We start from the raw sequence: 20,803 nt of genomic DNA on the forward strand, positions 1-20,803 counted from the left end.
ATTGTGAATTATAAAATAAAAGTTCATTCATTCCATCTGCAACTATTCAACGTGTTTTATTAGGTTATGGGCCCAGTGACGTATTTTATCGAAAAGTGCAATTATTTGTATCGTAAATTAGTCGAAAGTGTTAAAAATGTCGTCGGGAAGTTATATAGCTAATGTGCCAAAGCTTAAAGGACGCGAGAACTACGACGATTGGGCTTTTGCTGCAAGAATTTTTTTCGTTTTGGAAGGGATTGACATAGACGCCATTCCAGATGATTTTAGTGAAACCGAAGACAAGAAAGCGAAGGCAAAACTTGTTATGATGATTGATCGTAAACTATATGTGCATATCAAGAACGAAACTAAAGTGGCAAGCTTGTGGAAAAAACTACAAATGTTTTTTGATAACAGTGGCTCTACTAGAAAAAAACAGTTTATTGAGAACGTTTATTTTAATTAGATTGGATAATTGTGAAACCATGACAAGCTATGTCAGCCAAATAGTGGAAACTGCACAAAGATTAAAGGGGACAGGTTTCGAAATCAATGAAGAGTGGATCGGGTCTTTGTTACAGGCGGGACTTCCAGAAAAGTTCGCACCGATGATCATGGCATCAAAACGAAATTGCTTGACATGAGTTCTGAGGTTGGTAGCACTGAGAGTGAAGTTGCACTATGGTCAAAATCAAAAGGTAAAGTTGGCAGACATTAAAACCAAAATTTCAACAACAATATGTTAAAGTCAAACCAGTACCCAGAGTGAAAAGATAAGTCAGTAAATGCTGTTAGTGCCGCTTTTTTTAACAATGAATTCAATAATGACGATTGATATACACGGTGATTTTTTAGTCGTCTTACAAAAGCAGCCCAGTTCATGTATCCGACGTAAAATACCCCTAGGCGCGATTATTATTTTTTTCTCATCAACTAAGATAATAAGTACGAAGAAAATTAAACAAGAGAAAACTGAAATATACTCTTAAAAATTATAAAATTGGCGTCGCCCACGCCCCTCACCATTGTTACAAGGCTCGGGCCGCACTCCCAACAGAGCTGTGTTTCAAAAAAACTACGAATTGCATCATAATATTGAATAAAAATTGCATTTAATTTTTTTTCAAATCTCATAAATACCTATTTTTTTATCATGAACGTGTTCTAGTCATTGGATACATGAACTGGGCTGCTTTTGTAAGACGACTAAAAAATCACGGTGTATAGATTCGGGTGCAAGCGCCCATATGACGTCCAACAATGAAATGAAATGAAATGAAATTATTTATTCTGAAAATAGGATATTTTTTATCACTTTTACATGTCTTTTTTGAGAACGATGGAGCCGACATTTCCTAACTGACTACCCTAAGAAGAAATGTCGAAACAAACTCAGGGGTCGCAGTCTCTTTTAAAGTCCAGACAATTTTCAAATTCGAGTGTATAAACTAATGCAGAGTATTTCAATAAATTGATAATATACCTGCATAAGGTTTATACTTACAAAAAAAAAAATGTATAAAAAGATTTAAAAAATAATAACGCAAATGAGTTGCATGTTATTAAATCAAATAATAATTAATATTAACAAAAATAAATTCATGCAAAAGCACAAAACATGTCAATAATTATGTACATAAATAATGATAGCTGTATAAGCGAGCAGTTCAATCCCAAGCATTTTTATCATTTAAATAATCTGATATTTTGTAATATCCTTTTCCGGATAGTTTTAATTTAATAAAAGTTTTAAATTTCTTAGTCGGTAGCTTACGAACATGAATGGGAAGCTTGTTGTAGAAACGTATACATTGACCCATGAACGAGTTGCTTACTCTATGGAGACGAGTAGCATGTACGGCTAAATTATGTTTGTTCCTTGTATTCATTGAGTGGACATCGGACAATTTTACAAAGTTTGATTCGTTTTTATGAACAAACATTAAATTCTCAAATATGTACTGTGAAGTTACAGTCAAAATGTTTATCTCTTTGAATTTCTCTCGGAGAGAAACTCTTGGGCCCAAATTATAAATAGCGCGGACGGCCCTTTTCTGAAGCACAAAGATGGAATGAATATCTGCACAGCCTCCCCAGAGGAAAACCCCGTACGACATAAGGCTATGAAAATAACTGAAATAAACTATTCTGGCTGTATCCACATCAGTTATCAGTCTAATTTTTTTTACAGCATAGGCGGCTGAACTGAGCCTGCCGGATAACTTGTTTATGTGAGGGCCCCACTGTAGTTTGGCATCAACAGTTATGCCAAGAAAGACAGTGGACTCAACAGGGTCCAACTCTATCCCATTCAGTTGTACGTTGGTTCGTAATTGCCTTACATTCGGCATTGAAAATTTAATTAATTTAGTCTTACTGGGATTTAAAAGAAGATTATTTATATTGAACCAATGGACAACCTTTGCAAGGGCAACATTAATTTCCTGAAAGTTTTGAAGCTGACGCTTAATTTTGAAAACAAGAGATGTGTCGTCAGCAAATAATAAAATCTTGTGATTATCCCTTACATGAAAGGGTAAATCGTTAATATAGATTAGAAAAAGAAAAGGGCCTAGTATTGAACCCTGCGGAACGCCCATAGTTACAAGAGCTCCTTCAGATTTTTTGCCATTTACATCTTAATGCCAATCTTTGCCATTACACAAAGAAAAGTTATTGCGAGTTCAAGATACAAAGGAAATTATTGTTGCTAATAAAATGACTGTGCCTGTGCTATGTACCGGAGACACACGGATCACTACAAAAGTAAACAATTCTCAGTTTGACATCAATGTAAACAACATTTTATACATACCGAACCTAACACCTAACTTATTATCAGTAAGCCAGTTGATAGGAAATGGAAACAAAGTTACTTTCACAAAAGACGTTTGTTGTATCCGTAATCGACAGAATAAGCTTATTGGAAAAGCAACCTTGCACAATGGATTGTATAGATTAAATACAATGAAGTCGGAGAAAGGTTTGGCAGCAGCTGTTAAATCTGCAGAAGTAGTGCAATAGCATAGAAGGTTAGGCTACGTAAATAGTAACGACCTACAGAAGATGAAAAATGGTGCTGTAGAAGGAGTATCATATGATACAAAAGCTGATATTGAGAAATCCAATTGTGAAGTATGCTGTGAGGGCAAACAGGCTCGTTTACCCTTTAAACTAGCACCACATAGAAGTAAGAAAGCGCTAGATTTGGTTCATTCGGATCTGTGTGGACCGATGGAGATGGATGTGTGGACAAGCGAGATATTTTCTGTTGTTTGTGGATGATGCTAGTAGAATGGCATTTGTATACTTTTTAAAGGAGAAAAATCAAGTTTTGCAGTATTTCAAGGAATTTCATAGTATGGTTAGAAATCAAAAAGGAACAAAAATCAAGACATTCAGAACCGACAATGGAGGGGAGTTCTGTTCAGATATGATGGAGAAGTACCTGAAAGAGTCAGGAATTATTCATCAGAAGACGAATTTCGCGAAGCGAACGAAACTCCTGAAAAGCTCCAGGAGTCAATTAATTGCTTGCAAACTGATATTGCGAAGATCAAGTTTGAGTTTGCATCACAAGATCAAAGGTCCCGCCTAAATAATGTGGAGATCAAGGGAGTTCCTCTTAAAAAAGATGAGAATTTATTTTCAATCTTTGATTCTATCAGCCGCAAGATCAAATACAATTGTCCGAAAACCCAAATCAATTATATCTCCAGAGTTCCCATATATAATTCCAGCGAAAGGCTTATAATTGTGAGTTTTCTAAACCGTTACAGTAAAGAGGACTTTATTGCGGCTGCTCGCGCTAACAGAGACTTGTCTGCCCCCGACATTGGTTATCAGGGATCGTCGAATCGTATCTACATCAATGACCATCTGAGCGTCGAACATAAGAAATTGCTAAGCAGAGTCAAGGCCATCGCCAAAGAGAAATCATATGAGTATGTATGGTTTAAGCATGGTAAAATCCATGCCTTGAAAAATCAGTCCTCAAAGCTCGTAATAATTAGAAAAGACGCGGATTTAAACAAGATTGCTTGATATGTTTTTTACTTAGTATTCTCCATTTACTGCTATGTACTGTGTTTATTAAATATTACTCAACTAGATTGCTTATTAATAACATTCTTATTTCTGATTATTGTAAAAGGTTTAGCACCTCTGCTGCACTAATGACTTTTTCACTGCTCTTTTGTGTCCACACAATATTCTTTTGTTCTGCTTATCGCGCTGTTAACGTTGAAGCTGACTCGCTCGGTAGAATATTTGTCCCGTTCATGCTCGTACCTATGTATGCGCGTAGACGGCGTTGCTTGTTCTTTCGCACACTTAATGAATTGCCGTACTTAAGTTCGAGCGTTAGTTTATTAAAGATATACCACTTTTGCACATTATTAATTTTAATGTACCCTACTATTCTTAATTTAATATGGAACGTTTTTATTTTATCTAAATATGATGTTGAATTCTGTTTTTATTTTATTTCCAATGTTAACTAATCGTAGTTTTAATGTTTTTTATCAAAACGTTCGTGGGCTTCGCACTAAAACCGACGTTTTTTATCGTAATATGGTATTAAATTCTTTTGACATCATTGTTCTCACCGAAACATGGTTGTTAGATGGTATTTCGAGTTCGGAAACTTTTGATGACCGTTATATTGTTTGGCGCCGTGATCGGGATTACGGTGCGACTGGGTAAACTAGGGGCGGTGGCGTGCTTATTGCAGTGTGTAGGGAGTTATCTGTTGTCTCTCAGCCGCTTTTTCTCTCTTCGGCAGAGGATCTTTGGTTAAGTATTCGTTTGAAAAAATCAACCAGCCGATCATATTTCACTCTACATCTTTGTGTTGTCTAACACCATCGTGAACAAAATTTAGGTCTTTCTTTTTCTTCACAACTCTCTAACTTTCTTGTAAAGTTAAACCATAATGTAATTAGTAATATATCAGACACATTTCTTATTGTTGGAGACTTTAACATGAGTGGAATTAAATGGTTATCATCGGATAATAATCATTCTCGTGTGGGTAGGCCATCGAATCTCAAGTCTAGTGACGAATATTTGTTTATTGATGAGTTGTTTACTTTAAATTTGGAGCAATATAATAGTGTGATCAATAAACAAGGTAGAATCCTTGACTTGGTTTTAAGTAACAATTCAGTCAATGTTGTCAAATGTCTAGATCCATTAGTGCCCATTGACACCTTCCATCCGGCATTACTAATAAACATGGATTTTGCAGAAATTACTGCTCTGGATTATGCACCGCGATTGAAGTATTCGTACGATAAAGGTGATTATGATTCCATCAACGACGAGGTCAGTAAGATTGATTGGGAATTGGAATTTTCTGGGCGCTCGATTGATGAATCCGTTGATTTTTTTAATAGGTCAATTTCGAACCTTCAAGCAACATATATACCGCGTAAATTTAATCGTAAAAGTAAATCATGTCCCGTCTGGTATAGTGCAGCACTTGTTAGAGCAGTTAAGGAAAAATATAAATATTTCAAAAAATTTAAAACCTACGGTAATAAGTCTGATGAATTAACTTTTAAGTTATTACGCAATCGAGTGAGAGTGTTAGAATCACAGAATTATTCGCGTTACCTAGAACTTACAGAGGATGCGATCAAAAATAATCCTAAACATTTCTGGACCTTCGTCAAATCACGTCATAATTCCAATGTTGTGCCAAGTACTTAAAACTATAACAATCAAAGTTTGACCTCTGGTGAGTCTATTTGTGAAGCCTTTTCCTTATATTTTCACTCTAATTTTCTCGATTCTTCCTCTAACACTAATTATATTTGCGCACCTCCTTTAGAGTCAGCTAGCTCATTTGATATTTCTAGCATATCAGTTAGTGTAGATCAAGTTAAAAAGTTACTCACAAACATAGATTCATCCAAAGCAGCGGGTCCAGACAATATTTCACCGAAATTTCTTATACGATGCGCTAAAACTCTAGCTCTCCCGGTTGCGATTTTGTTTAGGAAATCATTGGCCTGTAGTATAGTTCTGAAAATATGGAAATCAGCCTTTATAACAATCAGCCTTTCTTATGGACAGGCCATAAGAAAGGCAATAAAACGGAAGTAGTCAATTACAGGCCAATATCTAAGCTGTGCGTTATCGCTAAGATTCTCGAAAGGATTGTCTATGATCAGATGTATTTTGCTTTAAAACATGCATTCAGCCCATTCCAGCATGGTTTTGTTAGAGGTAAGTCCACTATTACGAACCTTATCTTGCTAAATGACTTTCTCACTGCCGCCATGGACAAGGGTAACCAGGTCGATGTCATTTACACTGATTATAGTAAAGCTTTTGATCGTATTGACCATTTTATCCTTCTTCAGAAGCTAAACAGTATGGGTATACGTGGTGACCTGCTGAGGTGGTTCTCATCTTACCTGGAAAATCGATCTCAAGCAGTAGCACTACATAACTATACTTCTAGTTGGATTTCTTTCCCCAGTGGATGTCCACAAGGATCCCTATTGGGTCCTCTATTGTTCACGGTCTATGTAAATGACATCGACGCATGTCTGAGATCGTCGAAATTATTATGCTTTGCCGACGACATGAAAATCTTTGCTGCTATATCATCATTAGATGACATGTCTGCACTTCAAGCTGATCTTCGACGACTCAAAGACTATTGTCAATCAAACAGGTTAGATCTTAATCCCGCCAAATGCTCGGTCGTAACGTACTCCCGTAAACGATCTGTCTTAGTCACGTCTCATTCTCTTAATGGTCAGGCTCTACCTCGGTGCAATTCTGTTCGTGATTTAGGGGTGTATGTTGATTCTAGGCTTATTTTCGACTCTCATGTTGATGCTATAGTGGCTAAAGCATCTAAAGCTTTGGGGTTCCTCATGCGATTGTCAAAATGTTTTATTAAAACAAAAACCCTCAAAATTCTTTATTGCACTTTCGTGAGGAGTAGCCTGGAATATGCTTCCGCAATTTGGAACCCAGTTTACAATAAATATATCGAACGAATAGAGAGTATTCAGAGAAGGTTTATTAAATATTTACGTTTTCATCAGAAGATTCCGTATCATTCAGATAACTACCACAGTCTGTGCAGAAAATTTCACTTACTTCCTTTAAGTACACGCCGTGAGATCACTGATTGCATTCAACTGTTAAAAATGTTAAACAACGACATTGATAGCCCCGACCTCTTATCTAAAATTTACTTAAACGTTCCATCTAAAACTCGGCTTAATACCCTTCAGCTCAACAAATTATAGACAAAATTCATTTATTGTGCGCGCAAGCAGAACATTCAACAAATAGTGTAAGCAGTACGATTTTTTCTTTTTTCCAGCCTTGATTTTTTCAAAAACTAATAATTGTTAAATAATTATTACTAGTAAGAAGTATCAGTCGTCATACTTATTTTAACATTCTTATATATATGTTTTCAACAATGTGTCATTTTTGTACCTATCAATGGGACAATCATACTACTGTGAGTTATCCTTTACCATATTAAGATATGTACGTAGTTTTTTTTTATGTTGTTTCCTGTTCACAAAATGTTCACTTGAGTTTTTTGTTGTTTCTGGCTCTAAACGTGAGGACTTGTAATTGGCTTACTGTTTGTTCTTCCATTATTATCCTGTTTTTATTAGCTGTTGGTCCTCCATATTTATTAAATAAATAAATAAATAAATAAATGATAAGCAGGGAGCTCAAAGGTTGACAGAAAACCCCCTGTTTCATAAACGCACAAAGCACATAGATGTGCGCTATCATTTTATACGCGATGCAGTCTCTAATAAGCTTGTGAAAATAGTTTATTTGTCAACATCTGATATGCCTGCTGATGTTTTAACAAAAAGTCTAACTTCTGCTAAACATAATTATTAAAAATATTGTTTAAATATGAATAGGTATTTTTTTTTAACAATGTAAATCAATTTACCTACTATGTTTAGATTATTTTGTTAAGTGGTGCTGTTATTATTATAAGTATAACATGGTATCAAAATAATTAAATGTAACAAAGTACATGCTAGCGACATCTAGTGACAGAATTGTAAACTGTCTTTTGTCTATTGATATGTCATTGTGGATTACAAAATAAAAGTTCATTCATTCCATCTGCAACTATTCAACGTGTTTTATTAATTATAACAAAGTTCCTTGCAGCCTGAGTAGCGTCGATTGGTCGAGAGTATTTGATTCTTGTAGGAATGTTAAAGACATGGTTTTAAAATTTTACGATGAAATTGGCATAATTATTAATGAGTATGTTCCTAGACGCAAGCCTCGGAGTTGCAGATATCCTGTCTGGTTTACGCGTGACTTGATTAGGTTGTTCAAACAAAAGGATAAATTAAGACATATATGTCGTAAATTTAACAATCCCAGAGATAGACTTGAATATAAGAATCTTAAAAAAGTATGCGACAGACTTATGCGAGATTGTTACAAAAGTTACATAAGTGCCATAGAAAGTAGTTTGAAAAAGAATCTTAAAGCCTTTTGGAGTTTAATAAAACACAAAAAACCCCTTCCAGTAAGCTACCCTCAGTAATGCATAACGACAACAAGCAATACTCATCAAGTGGTTCTGATACAGTTTGGTCTATACGAGAGTTGGAAGCGTTGCACTGCCTCCAAACAGTTCTGACGATAACTCTGAGACATCTTTAACATGCACTAAATTAGCCTATTTACATCTTCAAGAGAAAGAGGTTCTAAATTGCTTAAGACGACTAAATCCTAACAAAGGGGCTGGCCCCGATGGAATCTCACCTTAGTACATTAAAAAGTGCGCTTTACAACTTTCCTATAAAGCAGTCTCTTTTCCAACTTATTGAAACGCGCTCGCATCGTCCCTATTTTAAAGAAAGGTGATAATAGCAACGTTAAAAATTATCGACCTATATCCATACTATCTACCTTTTCAAAAGTTTTTGAGAGTATCCTATGTCCTGTACTAACAAAGCACACTCGATCCCAAATAGGGATTGAACAGCATGGCTTCCAGGAGAAAAAATCTATTATTACAAATCTCGTCTCGTATATAACTCCTATTATGGAGGCAATTGATAGTAATAAACAAGTACACTCAGTCTACACTGACTTTGCCAGCGCATTTGACCTCGTGAACCATAAAATACTAATTTCTGGAACTGCAGAACCAATATAGTATCTGTGGTTCAATACTAAAATGGTTTGAATCATACTTAGATAATCGCCAGCAGTCTGTAATGCTCAGTGGCTTTGAGTCTAAGTCATATATTGCCACTTCCGGAGTGCCACAAGGATTTGCATTTGTGGCCGATTTTGTTTTTGTTATTTATAAATGACATTACTCATCATGTTCGCCATTGTCGCTGTTTTCTCTTTGCTGACGATATGAAAATTTCGAAGCAGATTGACTCCTCAGAGGACATGACACTTATACAGGCTGACTTAGACAGTATTTACGAATGGTGTCTTATTAATGGGATGATGCTTAATGCCTTAAAATGTCAACATGTGCGTTTTACAAGAAAGAGAAAGGTAATAGAGACGTGGGTTCATATCAACCACGAAAAAATTGAACTGGTTTCACAAGTCCGTGACCTTGGAGTAATTCTTGACTCAAAGTTAAGTTTCATCTCACAATACGATAGCATAGTCAGCAGGGCTACTAAAATGATGGGGTTCATTAAACGCAACACCAAGGGCTTTAGGAGTATGGTCTCCAAGATAGTTCTATTTAATGCTCTAGTGCGTAGCGTGCTTGAGTTTGGCAGCGTTATTTGGAACCCACGCTACGTAGTTCATTCAGATAGAATAGAGTCTATCCAGAGATCTTTTACCTGACATCTCGCGTTTAACGCGCCTGGTATCAGCAGCAGATGTTCATATTTCGACAGACTGATATTTTTTGGGATGTGTTCTTTACAACGCCGTAGACGAATAATGGATATGCTTCTCCTGCAAGACATCATTAACGGTTCTTCTTCGTACCTGGGTCTTCTTGACCGAATTAGAGTTAACGTCCCAAAAGTAAATTCTCGAAGAAAGCACAAGTACAATTTTTACTATTCCCCGCTAGAGAACCAACTTAGGCTTGAACTCTGCAATAGCAAGGCTGATATCAACATACAATGGCATTTCGAGAAATCTCGACTTAGATATCTTTCACGACCACCCCGCGCAACTCAGGCTAAAGTTACTTGATAATGATAAGTAATTGTTTTCGATGATGTTTTTTATTATGTTTATTATTATTATTGTACTTTTTTATTATAATTACTACTTAATATCTTCTACTTTTCAAAGTTGAAATTAGCTTGTAGAATTCGCGACCGCGCTCCGAGGTGGACGTGTATTTTGCAAACTGTATCGGCAAGCGCGGCGTATGCCGACGCTAGTTATTTCTGCAAAATGAGCGAAAAATTAGTAGCAAATGAGCTACTAGCGTTTCTACAACAGAAGCTGGATGTCATGGACGAGGTGTCTGCTATCCAGATCTGTTCATCGAATTTCAGCGAGGATGACATCGCTGCGTCTAAGCTGCTTGTGTTCAAGTTGCTGAACAAGAGCGACCAGATGGTGTCCCGTAGGCGTGACGGGACAAAGAAGAGTCTGCAAGATGTAATCACGCTGCTGAAGGAGACCGATCCCGACGATGTGCCGACGTTTGTGGCAAAGGACTTAAACAAGTTACCTCCTGTCACCTTCGACCACGTCGACGTAACGTGCCTTTTGAAGGACATCGTCTCCCTAAAGGCAAGTCTTGCAGATGTGCACAGGAAGCTGGAGGCATCCCAGAAAGATGTCACAGATTTGCGCAAGGAAGTCGTTGAATTGCGCACTTCTGTGAATAAAACTGGGTCACCGGCGCGTGTAAGCAACGTAAACACGCGTCGAGGTGCATGCCTACTCGACACATCGGCTACGAGCTTCGCGTCAGCAGTTTTATCTTCGTCGTCGCCGTCAGCCGAGTCAGCAAAGGGCGCTGACCGCATGCCCCAGCCCCCGGCCCCCGCAATCATGCCTCATCCACGTAGCGCCACGTAAACTGCACGACCAAATAAACAGCTGGTCAGCGTTTGCGCCTCCGCTGTTCCCCTACACAATCTGGTCCCACAACCGAGGAACCGGGCGGACGAAGACGGTTTCGTAACGGTGCTGAAAAGGAAGCACCGGAAACGAACTAATCAGAACTGCTGCGGCAAGGCTCCTGTTGAGCCCCAAACAAGGGTGAGAGCTGCGCAGCCGAATACTCCAGTGTACATATCTCGCCTACACTACAGCATCCGGGCGGAGGACATCGCCGACTACGTGCGCCAAAAGGTGCAGTACGCGCCGAGAGTATAGCTGCTGGAGTCGCGCCGGAACGTCAATTTCAAGGCGTTCGTGGTGCGCGTCCCTAACTGCTTCCTGCACCTCGTCATGGACGATAACTTTTGGCCGCAAGGAGTGGTTTTCCGTCGCTTCCGCGGACAAATCCCGACCGAACGCACAAACACCTAGTGCTAGGAAGTGTTACTAATATAGTTTTAAGATTTTTATTTACTAACCAATACTGTATACTTTATATATATGTTAGTCTGTAAGGTATATATCTATGGGCCATGTTGCCTGAAAATAAATAAATTTATTATTATTATTATTATTATTAATGGGATGATGCTTAATGCCTTAAAATGTCAACATGTGCGTTTTACAAGAAAGAGAAAGGTAATAGAGACGTGGGTTCATATCAACCACGAAAAAATTGAACTGGTTTCACAAGTCCGTGACCTTGGAGTAATTCTTGACTCAAAGTTAAGTTTCATCTCACAATACGATAGCATAGTCAGCAGGGCTACTAAAATGATGGGGTTCATTAAACGCAACACCAAGGGCTTTAGGAGTATGGTCTCCAAGATAGTTCTATTTAATGCTCTAGTGCGTAGCGTGCTTGAGTTTGGCAGCGTTATTTGGAACCCACGCTACGTAGTTCATTCAGATAGAATAGAGTCTATCCAGAGATCTTTTACCTGACATCTCGCGTTTAACGCGCCTGGTATCAGCAGCAGATGTTCATATTTCGACAGACTGATATTTTTTGGGATGTGTTCTTTACAACGCCGTAGACGAATAATGGATATGCTTCTCCTGCAAGACATCATTAACGGTTCTTCTTCGTACCTGGGTCTTCTTGACCGAATTAGAGTTAACGTCCCAAAAGTAAATTCTCGAAGAAAGCACAAGTACAATTTTTACTATTCCCCGCTAGAGAACCAACTTAGGCTTGAACTCTGCAATAGCAAGGCTGATATCAACATACAATGGCATTTCGAGAAATCTCGACTTAGATATCTTTCACGACCACCCCGCGCAACTCAGGCTAAAGTTACTTGATAATGATAAGTAATTGTTTTCGATGATGTTTTTTTTATGTTTATTATTATTATTGTACTTTTTTATTATAATTACTACTTAATATCTTCTACTTTTCAAAGTTGTTTAATTTTTCTCGTTTTTATATAGCAATATTATACCTGTGAATACTGTGAAGACTTTCTTTTTTTTTTGTAATAAAATTGTTGTGCACGTCTATAATTGATGTAAACACTAGTTTTAAGATTCGTGTAATGTGTTATAATATGCACCCATACGTAAATTGCAAGCAAGCAGCGACCTCGATGCAGCGCATGGAAACATCCCACACGTGTAGCGTAAAAGGCTGACACCAGTGACCAAAGTGCATCATTCGATGCCCCTGTTTACCGGATGTGTCTTTTACTTATTAATTAATAAAATATAATTAGGCATTCTTGAAGGATTATGCGTGGTTGTGGTATTTAAACGAAATATTTAGTTTAATCAACTTATCTATTTATTGAGACATCAATTTTCTTACAAGTTTAAATAAGGAAGAAGACAGCGCCACGAGTGTCAAAAATAGGAACTATAAAAAATGGTTGCGTTCCATTACAACAATTCTAACACCCTCCCTTGGAACGCAACCCCATTTTTGTTGCACAATAAAAATGTTTATCACTAGTAGTACCCTTAGTTAAGTTATCTGCTATCATTTCTGCACCCTTAGCATACAAAAACTTAATTTTTAAATTATTAACATGACTCTTAAGAAAATGGTAACGGATATCTATATGTTTAGATCGTGGCAAATAACAATCATTTGTAGTTAGCTTAATTGCACTCTGGTTGTCACTGAAGATGATAAGAGGGTTCTTTAGCTGCTGCCCGAGCTCGCCGTGAAGCTGCTGCAGCCACAGCGCCTCCTGCGCAGCGGAGCACATCGCCATGTACTCCGCTTCAGCGGTCGACAGGGCGACGGTCTGCTGCTTGTGTGACCGCCACGATATAGCTCCACCCTGTAACAGAAATACATAACCGGTGCACGACTTTCTGTCGCGCACATCACTGGCCCAGTCAGCGTCACAATATCCCATTATCTCTTCATTACCATCTTTGGTGTATATCAACTTCATATCTTTTGTTCCCTGCAGATATCTTAAAATTCTTTTTACTGCAGACCAGTGTTCAGTGCTTGGGTATTTGTTAAATCTGCTAAGTGTGTTGACAGCAAAACATATATCTGGACGTGTGACTTGAGCCACATAGAGTAGACATCCAATTGCTTGTTGGTAGGGACCTTCAAACTTCTCTTCTTTCTCATTTTTATGAAACTTCATACCAACCTCAAATGGTGTTTTCACGGGTTTAGAGTCAGACATTCTGAAGCGTGCTAAGATTTCTTTGATATATTTTTCCTGATCTATAATTATTTTCTGCCCATCTTTGATAATGCGCAAACCCAAACATTCACTTGCCGTGCCCATATCTTTCATTTCAAAGTGCTCTTTTAATTTTTCCTTCAAAAGAATTTTAATAGAATTTTGAGCAGTAAATAATATTAAATCATCTACCCAGACAGCTATAAAAGTATTTTTCTCAGCATTATAGTAGACACAGGGATCTGTTTTAGATTGTAGCATTCCTAACTCATGTAAAACATTCTTTAGTTTGGTGTTCCACAATCTGCTGGCTTGTTTGAGGCCATATATAGATTTATGTAGCTTGCACACCTGAGATCCTTGTTTAAACTGTGCTGGTTGCTGCATGTAAATTTCTTTATCAATTTCCCCCTGCAAAAAGGCAGATACAGCGTCCATTTGGTCTATTTGTAGGTCATATTTGGCTGCCAGGGCAAATAAATAACGGATAGTTGTATATCTGACAACTGGTGAGTAAGTTTCTTCATAGTCAGCACCCCTCCTTTGAGCATAGCCCTTTATTACCAGCCTTGCCTTGTAGCGGACAACATTTCCCTGCTGGTTAGTCTTTGTTTTAAATACCCATTTACAAGGTAAAGCCCTTTTGCCCGGTGGAAGGTCTGTTAAACTCCATGTTTTGTTTTTAATTAATGAACTATACTCCTCATGCATGGCAGTTTTCCATTCAGCAGCATGTGCTGATGACAATGCTTCTTCGACAGTCTCTGGATCAGTCAGTTCAGTAAAGAAACACATAAAACTTTCCTTATTTTCATAATGACGTGGCCGGAGGGACCTCGTTGTTACATTGGTGTCATAGTTTTGCTTCACATAACTAGGCGGATGGAAAGTTTCATCTAGTTCACCATAATCTGTGTCATATTCACTTGAGTCTTCATCTTTACTTGTTTCCATGTTCAATTCTCTGTTCCAAGACTCCTGAGTGTGTATTTCCTGATTACGGGCGGTAGATGCACTTCCAGGTTTCTCATGTTTAGCAGGTGCAGCAGCGCTGTCACTGACAGACTGATTCCCCTTATCTGTAACTTCACCACTTGGAATGGGTAGACCGACATTGTGATTGTACTTTTCAAAGAAAGCGACATCTCTGCTCTTTATTACTTTATGTGTTACAGGGTCCATTAGACGATATCCTTTGGTATTTTCACAATAACCTACCATTATCATTTTAATTGATTTTTTATCCCATTTTTTGCGTTTTTGACTTGGTACATGTGCCATAGCAACAGAGCCGAATATTTTCATATGGGATAGATTAGGTTTTTTTCCCGTCCATAACTCATATGGTGTTTTGCCTTCAATTGACTTGGTGGGCGATCTGTTAATAATATATGCAGCAGTTGCCAAAGCCTCAGCCCATAATCTTTTATCCAAGTTGGCATAAAACAGCATACATCTGGCGCGTTCCACTAGCGTCCTGTTCATCCGCTCTGCCTTGCCATTGTGCTCCGGAGTATATGGAGTGGATGTCTCCATATGACAGACTCTCCATAGGGCCGCATAAGTCTGAATCTATCAGCTCAAGGGGTCTTACTGCTCTTGAGCCTACATTTTTAAACGGCATCCTGCTATGCTTTCCTTCGAAACAATGAATACATGAAATTTCATTATTACCTTTTTCCGGAGTCAAAGTCACACCATCTACACAGTTTGGCAATTTTCTTATGTCTGATACATTCAAGTGTCCCATTCGCAGATGCCACAAATAAGCGTCATTAGAATTCCCTGGACTTGATATCAGATGAACCATTTCTTGACCAGGGTTTATGATATATAAGTTGTTGTTCAATACTGCAGTACATATTACTTCTCCTACATAATTCTGGATATTACATCCTTTATTGTTAAACAAAACTTTGTATCCACTCTTCACAATAGTGCTGACAGAAAGGAGATTTGCAGCTAGCCCGGGGACAAACAAAACATTCTTGACTTGTATTTTATCTTTCTGATTTATAGGTATATCAACATAACCGACTCCTTTTACAGCTAGTGGCTCCCTATTTGCAACTGTAACACTCTTTACGGATGGCTCTGTGAGATTGTACAACCAATCATCTCTGCTTGTCATGTGCATGGATGCACCGGAGTCTATTAGCCATTTATCACACACATTTTGTTCAACAGTTGCTGAAAATGCAGCTACATAACTGGAGCTTTCTTCTTTACTTGATGCCCCCTTTGATTGTCTACAGAACTTGGCAAAATGACCATACTTGTTGCATTTAAAACATCTTGGCCCCTTCGGTTTACTCGATGGAATAAAATTTTTGTTGTTAAAAGTTTTCTTTGACTTAGTGAAGAAAACAGCAGACTTTGAGGTGTTAACTTCTTGAATAAGCTTGGTCTTAACTGAGTCTGCATTAATTTTGATACCCGAGCTCTCGAGCCCCATAATCATGGGTTTATATTCATCTGGTAATCCGGCCAGCATCAATGTCCCGAGCCACTCATCATCGACATTGAATCCTATATTACGTAGTTTATGAGCAGTATTCATGATTTTACTTACATACTCCTCAACACTAATGCAAGATTCCAGAGTCGTATTAATTAAGTCTTTGAGTAGGCCAACTCTTCGCGTAAGTCCATTGTCGTCAAAGGCTTGGTGTAAATTATGCCACACTTCCTTCGCCGTTGTACAGTCCTGGACGTGAACGTAATTTTGTGTATCCAGAAGCAAGATTAGCTTTGCCTTGGCCTTCATATCCTTGCCAGGATCAATCGGGTCATTGTTACCGGGCTCAATGCAACCCCACAGATTCTCGTGCTGTAAATACGTCTTCATACTAAATTTCCAGGTAGCGAAGTTTTCTCTTCCTACTAATTTTTCAATGTTGAACATATTACTGGAGCTCATTTTGACTGTGAGTTCTGTTCGACGAAATTTTTCCGAGAATCACGTTGTACGTATAACCTCAAACTGAATCTCAACGCTTATTTCACAAACTGAAGTTGTATTATCACTTTCCTGATATTTCTTACTGTACCAGCCCGAACCACGCTCTGCTACAATGAAGGATTATGCGTGGTTGTGGTATTTAAACGAAATATTTAGTTTAATCAACTTATCTATTTATTGAGACATCAATTTTCTTACAAGTTTAAATAAGGAAGAAGACAGCGCCACGAGTGTCAAAAATAGGAACTATAAAAAATGGTTGCGTTCCATTACAACAATTCTAACAATTCTGTATCTAATATCGATCGGAATAGGAACTTCTTATTGTAATAACTTAGTATTAACATTTCCTTTGTTATTTTACTATCATTAAAGTTAGTTTGAAATCATTTTGGTTTTTTTTGGGTCCTCCGACAGCGACGTACTTATTTGGCGCAGTCGGTAGGATACTCGAAGCGTCTCGAGCTAGCTAGATAGGGTATTCTAATATCGAAAACCGTCCCGCTAATTCGCTACCGCCGTCGCGAGCGATCGCGTTCGCCGAGTATCCTGAAAGAAGAACCTGTCGTCCTTCGCGGAGGACATATCCAGACATCGATCCCAGAGGTACCAGAATGCAGTTTATGTAAGTACACAAGAAATCGTTTCTGTGAGCTGCTTTCAATTCCTCTTTCCTTTTAGTTAGTCTAATAAGTTGCAACCATTTTTCACCCTAGACAATCTACGTCTAAAGGGCCAGAGCGCTCTAAACAAGCACGTAGATTAGATATAGATTCGAATAGGGATATTAGCTTAGATTTAAATATTGCTGATAATAGTTTAGAGAACTCGTCAAGTTCAAGTAACTTTAATTCAGCCACAATGACTAGTGCCGATTTGATCTATAAAACCCTACGTCTAGTGCCAGATTTTGATGGCAATTCGCATATTTTACCGAGATTCATACACCTTTGTGACAAGATTGTTGCTGAATATATAGACGAGCGTCCTAATGATGCTTTAGCTAGGCTCTACTTAATAAACGGTATTTTGAATAAAACAACTGGACCAGCCGCGCGTATTATCAACTCTAATGGTATTCCTGAAGATTGGGCTTGTATCAAAAACTCACTTATAAATAACTTTTCGGACCAGAGAGATGAGACCACCCTTTATAATGACCTTATGTTAGCAACTCAAGGAAACCATTCGCCTCAATAGTTTTATGATCATTGTGTAAATCTTTTTAGCACTATCATGACCTATGTTACTTTGCATGAGAGCGTTAGTACCACCATTGAGGCTAAGAGTCCTTATATAGGAAGTTAACTATGCAAGCTTTTGTTCACGGTTTAAAGGAGCCCTTAGGATCGCGAATACGATGCATGCGTCCTGATAGTGTAGAAAAAGCCCTTGAATTCGTGCAAGAGGAATTGAACGTGCTCTACTTGCAAAATCGTAATGATCCAAGTACTGACAAAAAGCTACCTTCATAAAAACCGTTGCCGCAAGCAACGACTAACCACTTTGGCAATTCTATAGCAAAACCGTTCAACTTTCTTGCGCGAACCAGCCCTGCTACTGGTTTTCAGCCTCAAAATATGGAAGTCGAACTACCAGCCTAACCGGGCTACTTCTTACGGGAACGCCGGAATGCCTTCGCATTCGCAGCAACTGATGCGTGCAGCAATGTCGCAAACGCAGCAAAAATAAATGTTCCGCGCACCCTTATCGAATACGCAACAAATGTTCCGCGCACCACCCCCTAACTATAATCGACTTAACAACAGCTTCCAATTACAGCAAAGGAATTTTCCTGCAAATTCTGGTCCTAAACCTATGAGTGGCGTTAGCCACTATGTTGCTAAAGAGAGACCTTCGTTCTCGTGACCTTCAAAGTCACGATTGGCGCAAAAGCGGTAACCCGCCGCCATCTAACTATTTTAAAACTAAGGAAATGGACATGAATGTATGTGCTGACTACGGTGACCAATATTATTATCCTGACTACTCAGTTACCGAGCCCGATAACAATTGCTACGCGGATAGTACTGTATACTATAATATAGAACCAACTTATTATATTGACAATGAACCGTACGATAATTCTGAATTAGACTGCTCGCCTCCAGAAACTGAAGATCCTCAACCAGGTACTAGCTCTAGTAGCGAGCAGGATTTTCAGAAGCAGGGGAGATCAGACAAATTCAAATAGAACTTAACCTGCAGACGCAAAGGCAGCTTCCATTTATTCAAATCTCACATCCACCTCTAAGATTTTTAATTGATACCGGTGCAAACCAATCATTTATCAGCCCGGAAGCTGTAGACACATTCTATAGTATCTTCCCCTTAAACTTTGATCCATTTGAGGTCACCAATGTCCACGCTACAACAAGAAACAACTATTCTATAACTATTCCTTCATTTCATCAATTTAAAGAGTCTGTAAATATTAAATTATTCATCTACAAGTTCAACGAATATTTTGATGGACTAATAGATCTTGACTTACTACAGAAATGGGAAGCTAAAATTGATCTTAAAGATAAGCAACTAATAACACATAATTCTGTTAATGAGATTAGTATGGACAACTCGCAAAACGTCAATTTGTATGAGGACGTCATTCCAGCATCATCGAAATTAGTAAGGGTACCAATTAACTTTCATGACGGAGATGCACTTATCTCAGAACAAACAATATCGAATTGTATAATTAGAGATTGCTTAACTACATCCTACTTCACATGACTGAATATTTTCAATGGACCGAGCTGTAGAAGCTGAGACTTATAATATTGAGTGCAAGGGCACTCAACAGTACGCCTCACCTGAACAAATAGAGACTCGCGCTAAGCAAGTTATATCGCGTTTACGTACGGACCACCTTAACGAGGAAGAGCGTATTAATTTAGAAAAGTTATGCGGAAAATATAGCGACATATTTTATACACGGTGATTTTTTAGTCGTCTTACAAAAGCAGCCCAGTTCATGTAACCAATGACTAGAACATGTTCATGATAAAAAATAGGTATTTATGAGATTTGAAAAAAAAATGCAATTTTTATTCAATATTATGATGCAATTCGTAGTTTTTTAGCAATACAGCTCTGTTGCGAGCGCGGTCCGAGTCTTGTAACAATGGTGAGGGGCGCGGGCGGCGGCGTTTTTATCATTTTTAAGAGCATATTTCAGATTTCTCTTGTTTAATTTTCTTCGTACTTATTATCTTAGTCGTAGTAACTTAGTATTTTACGTCGGATACATGAACTGGTCTGCTTTTGTAAGACGACTAAAAAATCACCGTGTATAGAGGGAGAGGCTTTAACATTTACGAACAAAATTAAACATCGTATTCGTACAATCGATGAAGTACCGGTCCACACGAAAAGCTATCGTTACCCCTATATACATAGAGACGAAGTTAGAGACCAGATAGGGAAGATGCTTAGTTAAGGTATCATTCACCCTTCGGAATCAGCCAGGAGTTCACCAATTTGGGTCGTCCCAAAGAAAGCTGATGCCTCCGGCAAAACCAAGTGGCGTTTAGTCGTAGTTTTCAGGAAACTAAACGAAAAAACTCATGATGATAAATACCCTATACCGAACATTAATGACGTTCTGGATAAATTAGGGAACTGCCAGTATTTTACCACCCTCGATCTCGCAAGTGGTTTCTATCAGGTCGAAATGGACCCAGCAGACATCCCTAAAACAGCTTTTAATGTGGAAAATGGTCATTATGAGCCTATGGGATTAAAAAATGCCCCGTCAACCTTTCAGCGTGTTATGGACACAGTCTGTCTGGTATATTTGGACGACATTGTAGTCTTTAGCACTTCGCTCCAGGAGCATATTATTAATCTTGAGAAAGTCTTTAAAGAGCTGCGAAAGTCTAATTTTAAAATCCAATTAGACAAGTCTGAGTTTCTTAAACTAGAGACTTCTTACCTAGGACACGACATAACTAGAGATGGTATAAAACCCAATCCGGACAAAATTGTAGCTATCCAAAACTACCCCATTCCAACTACCCCTAAGGAAATCAAACAATTCCTAGGTTTAGTTGGCTATTACAGATAATTTATCCCGGATTTCGCACGAGTAACTAAACCTCTTACACAATGATTAAAAAAGGGAAGAAAGGTCATTATTAAT

General features: G+C 38.2%; 1 protein-coding gene across 1 annotated transcript; it reads left to right on the plus strand.

Annotated features, from left to right (window-relative positions):
* Window positions 1-3,048: 3,048 nt before the first annotated feature.
* On the plus strand, window positions 3,049-4,026 carry LOC113495137. Its single transcript, XM_026873742.1, has 2 exons — window positions 3,049-3,138; window positions 3,352-4,026. Exons 1-2 carry the CDS (start codon window positions 3,049-3,051, stop codon window positions 4,024-4,026), a joined length of 765 nt encoding a protein of 254 aa, XP_026729543.1.
* Window positions 4,027-20,803: the final 16,777 nt, after the last annotated feature.

Source organism: Trichoplusia ni, chromosome 6 (assembly GCF_003590095.1).
Source record: "Trichoplusia ni isolate ovarian cell line Hi5 chromosome 6, tn1, whole genome shotgun sequence".
Classification (NCBI taxonomy): domain Eukaryota; kingdom Metazoa; phylum Arthropoda; class Insecta; order Lepidoptera; family Noctuidae; genus Trichoplusia; species Trichoplusia ni.

Bases quoted from the DNA above. Each gene is read 5' to 3' on its own strand.
- LOC113495137 (XM_026873742.1), top strand. From the start codon at position 3,049: ATGAAAAATGGTGCTGTAGAAGGAGTATCATATGATACAAAAGCTGAT. The intron at 3,139-3,351 runs GCTCGTTTACCC...TAGTATGGTTAG, and splicing joins TATGCTGTGAGGGCAAACAG to AAATCAAAAAGGAACAAAAA.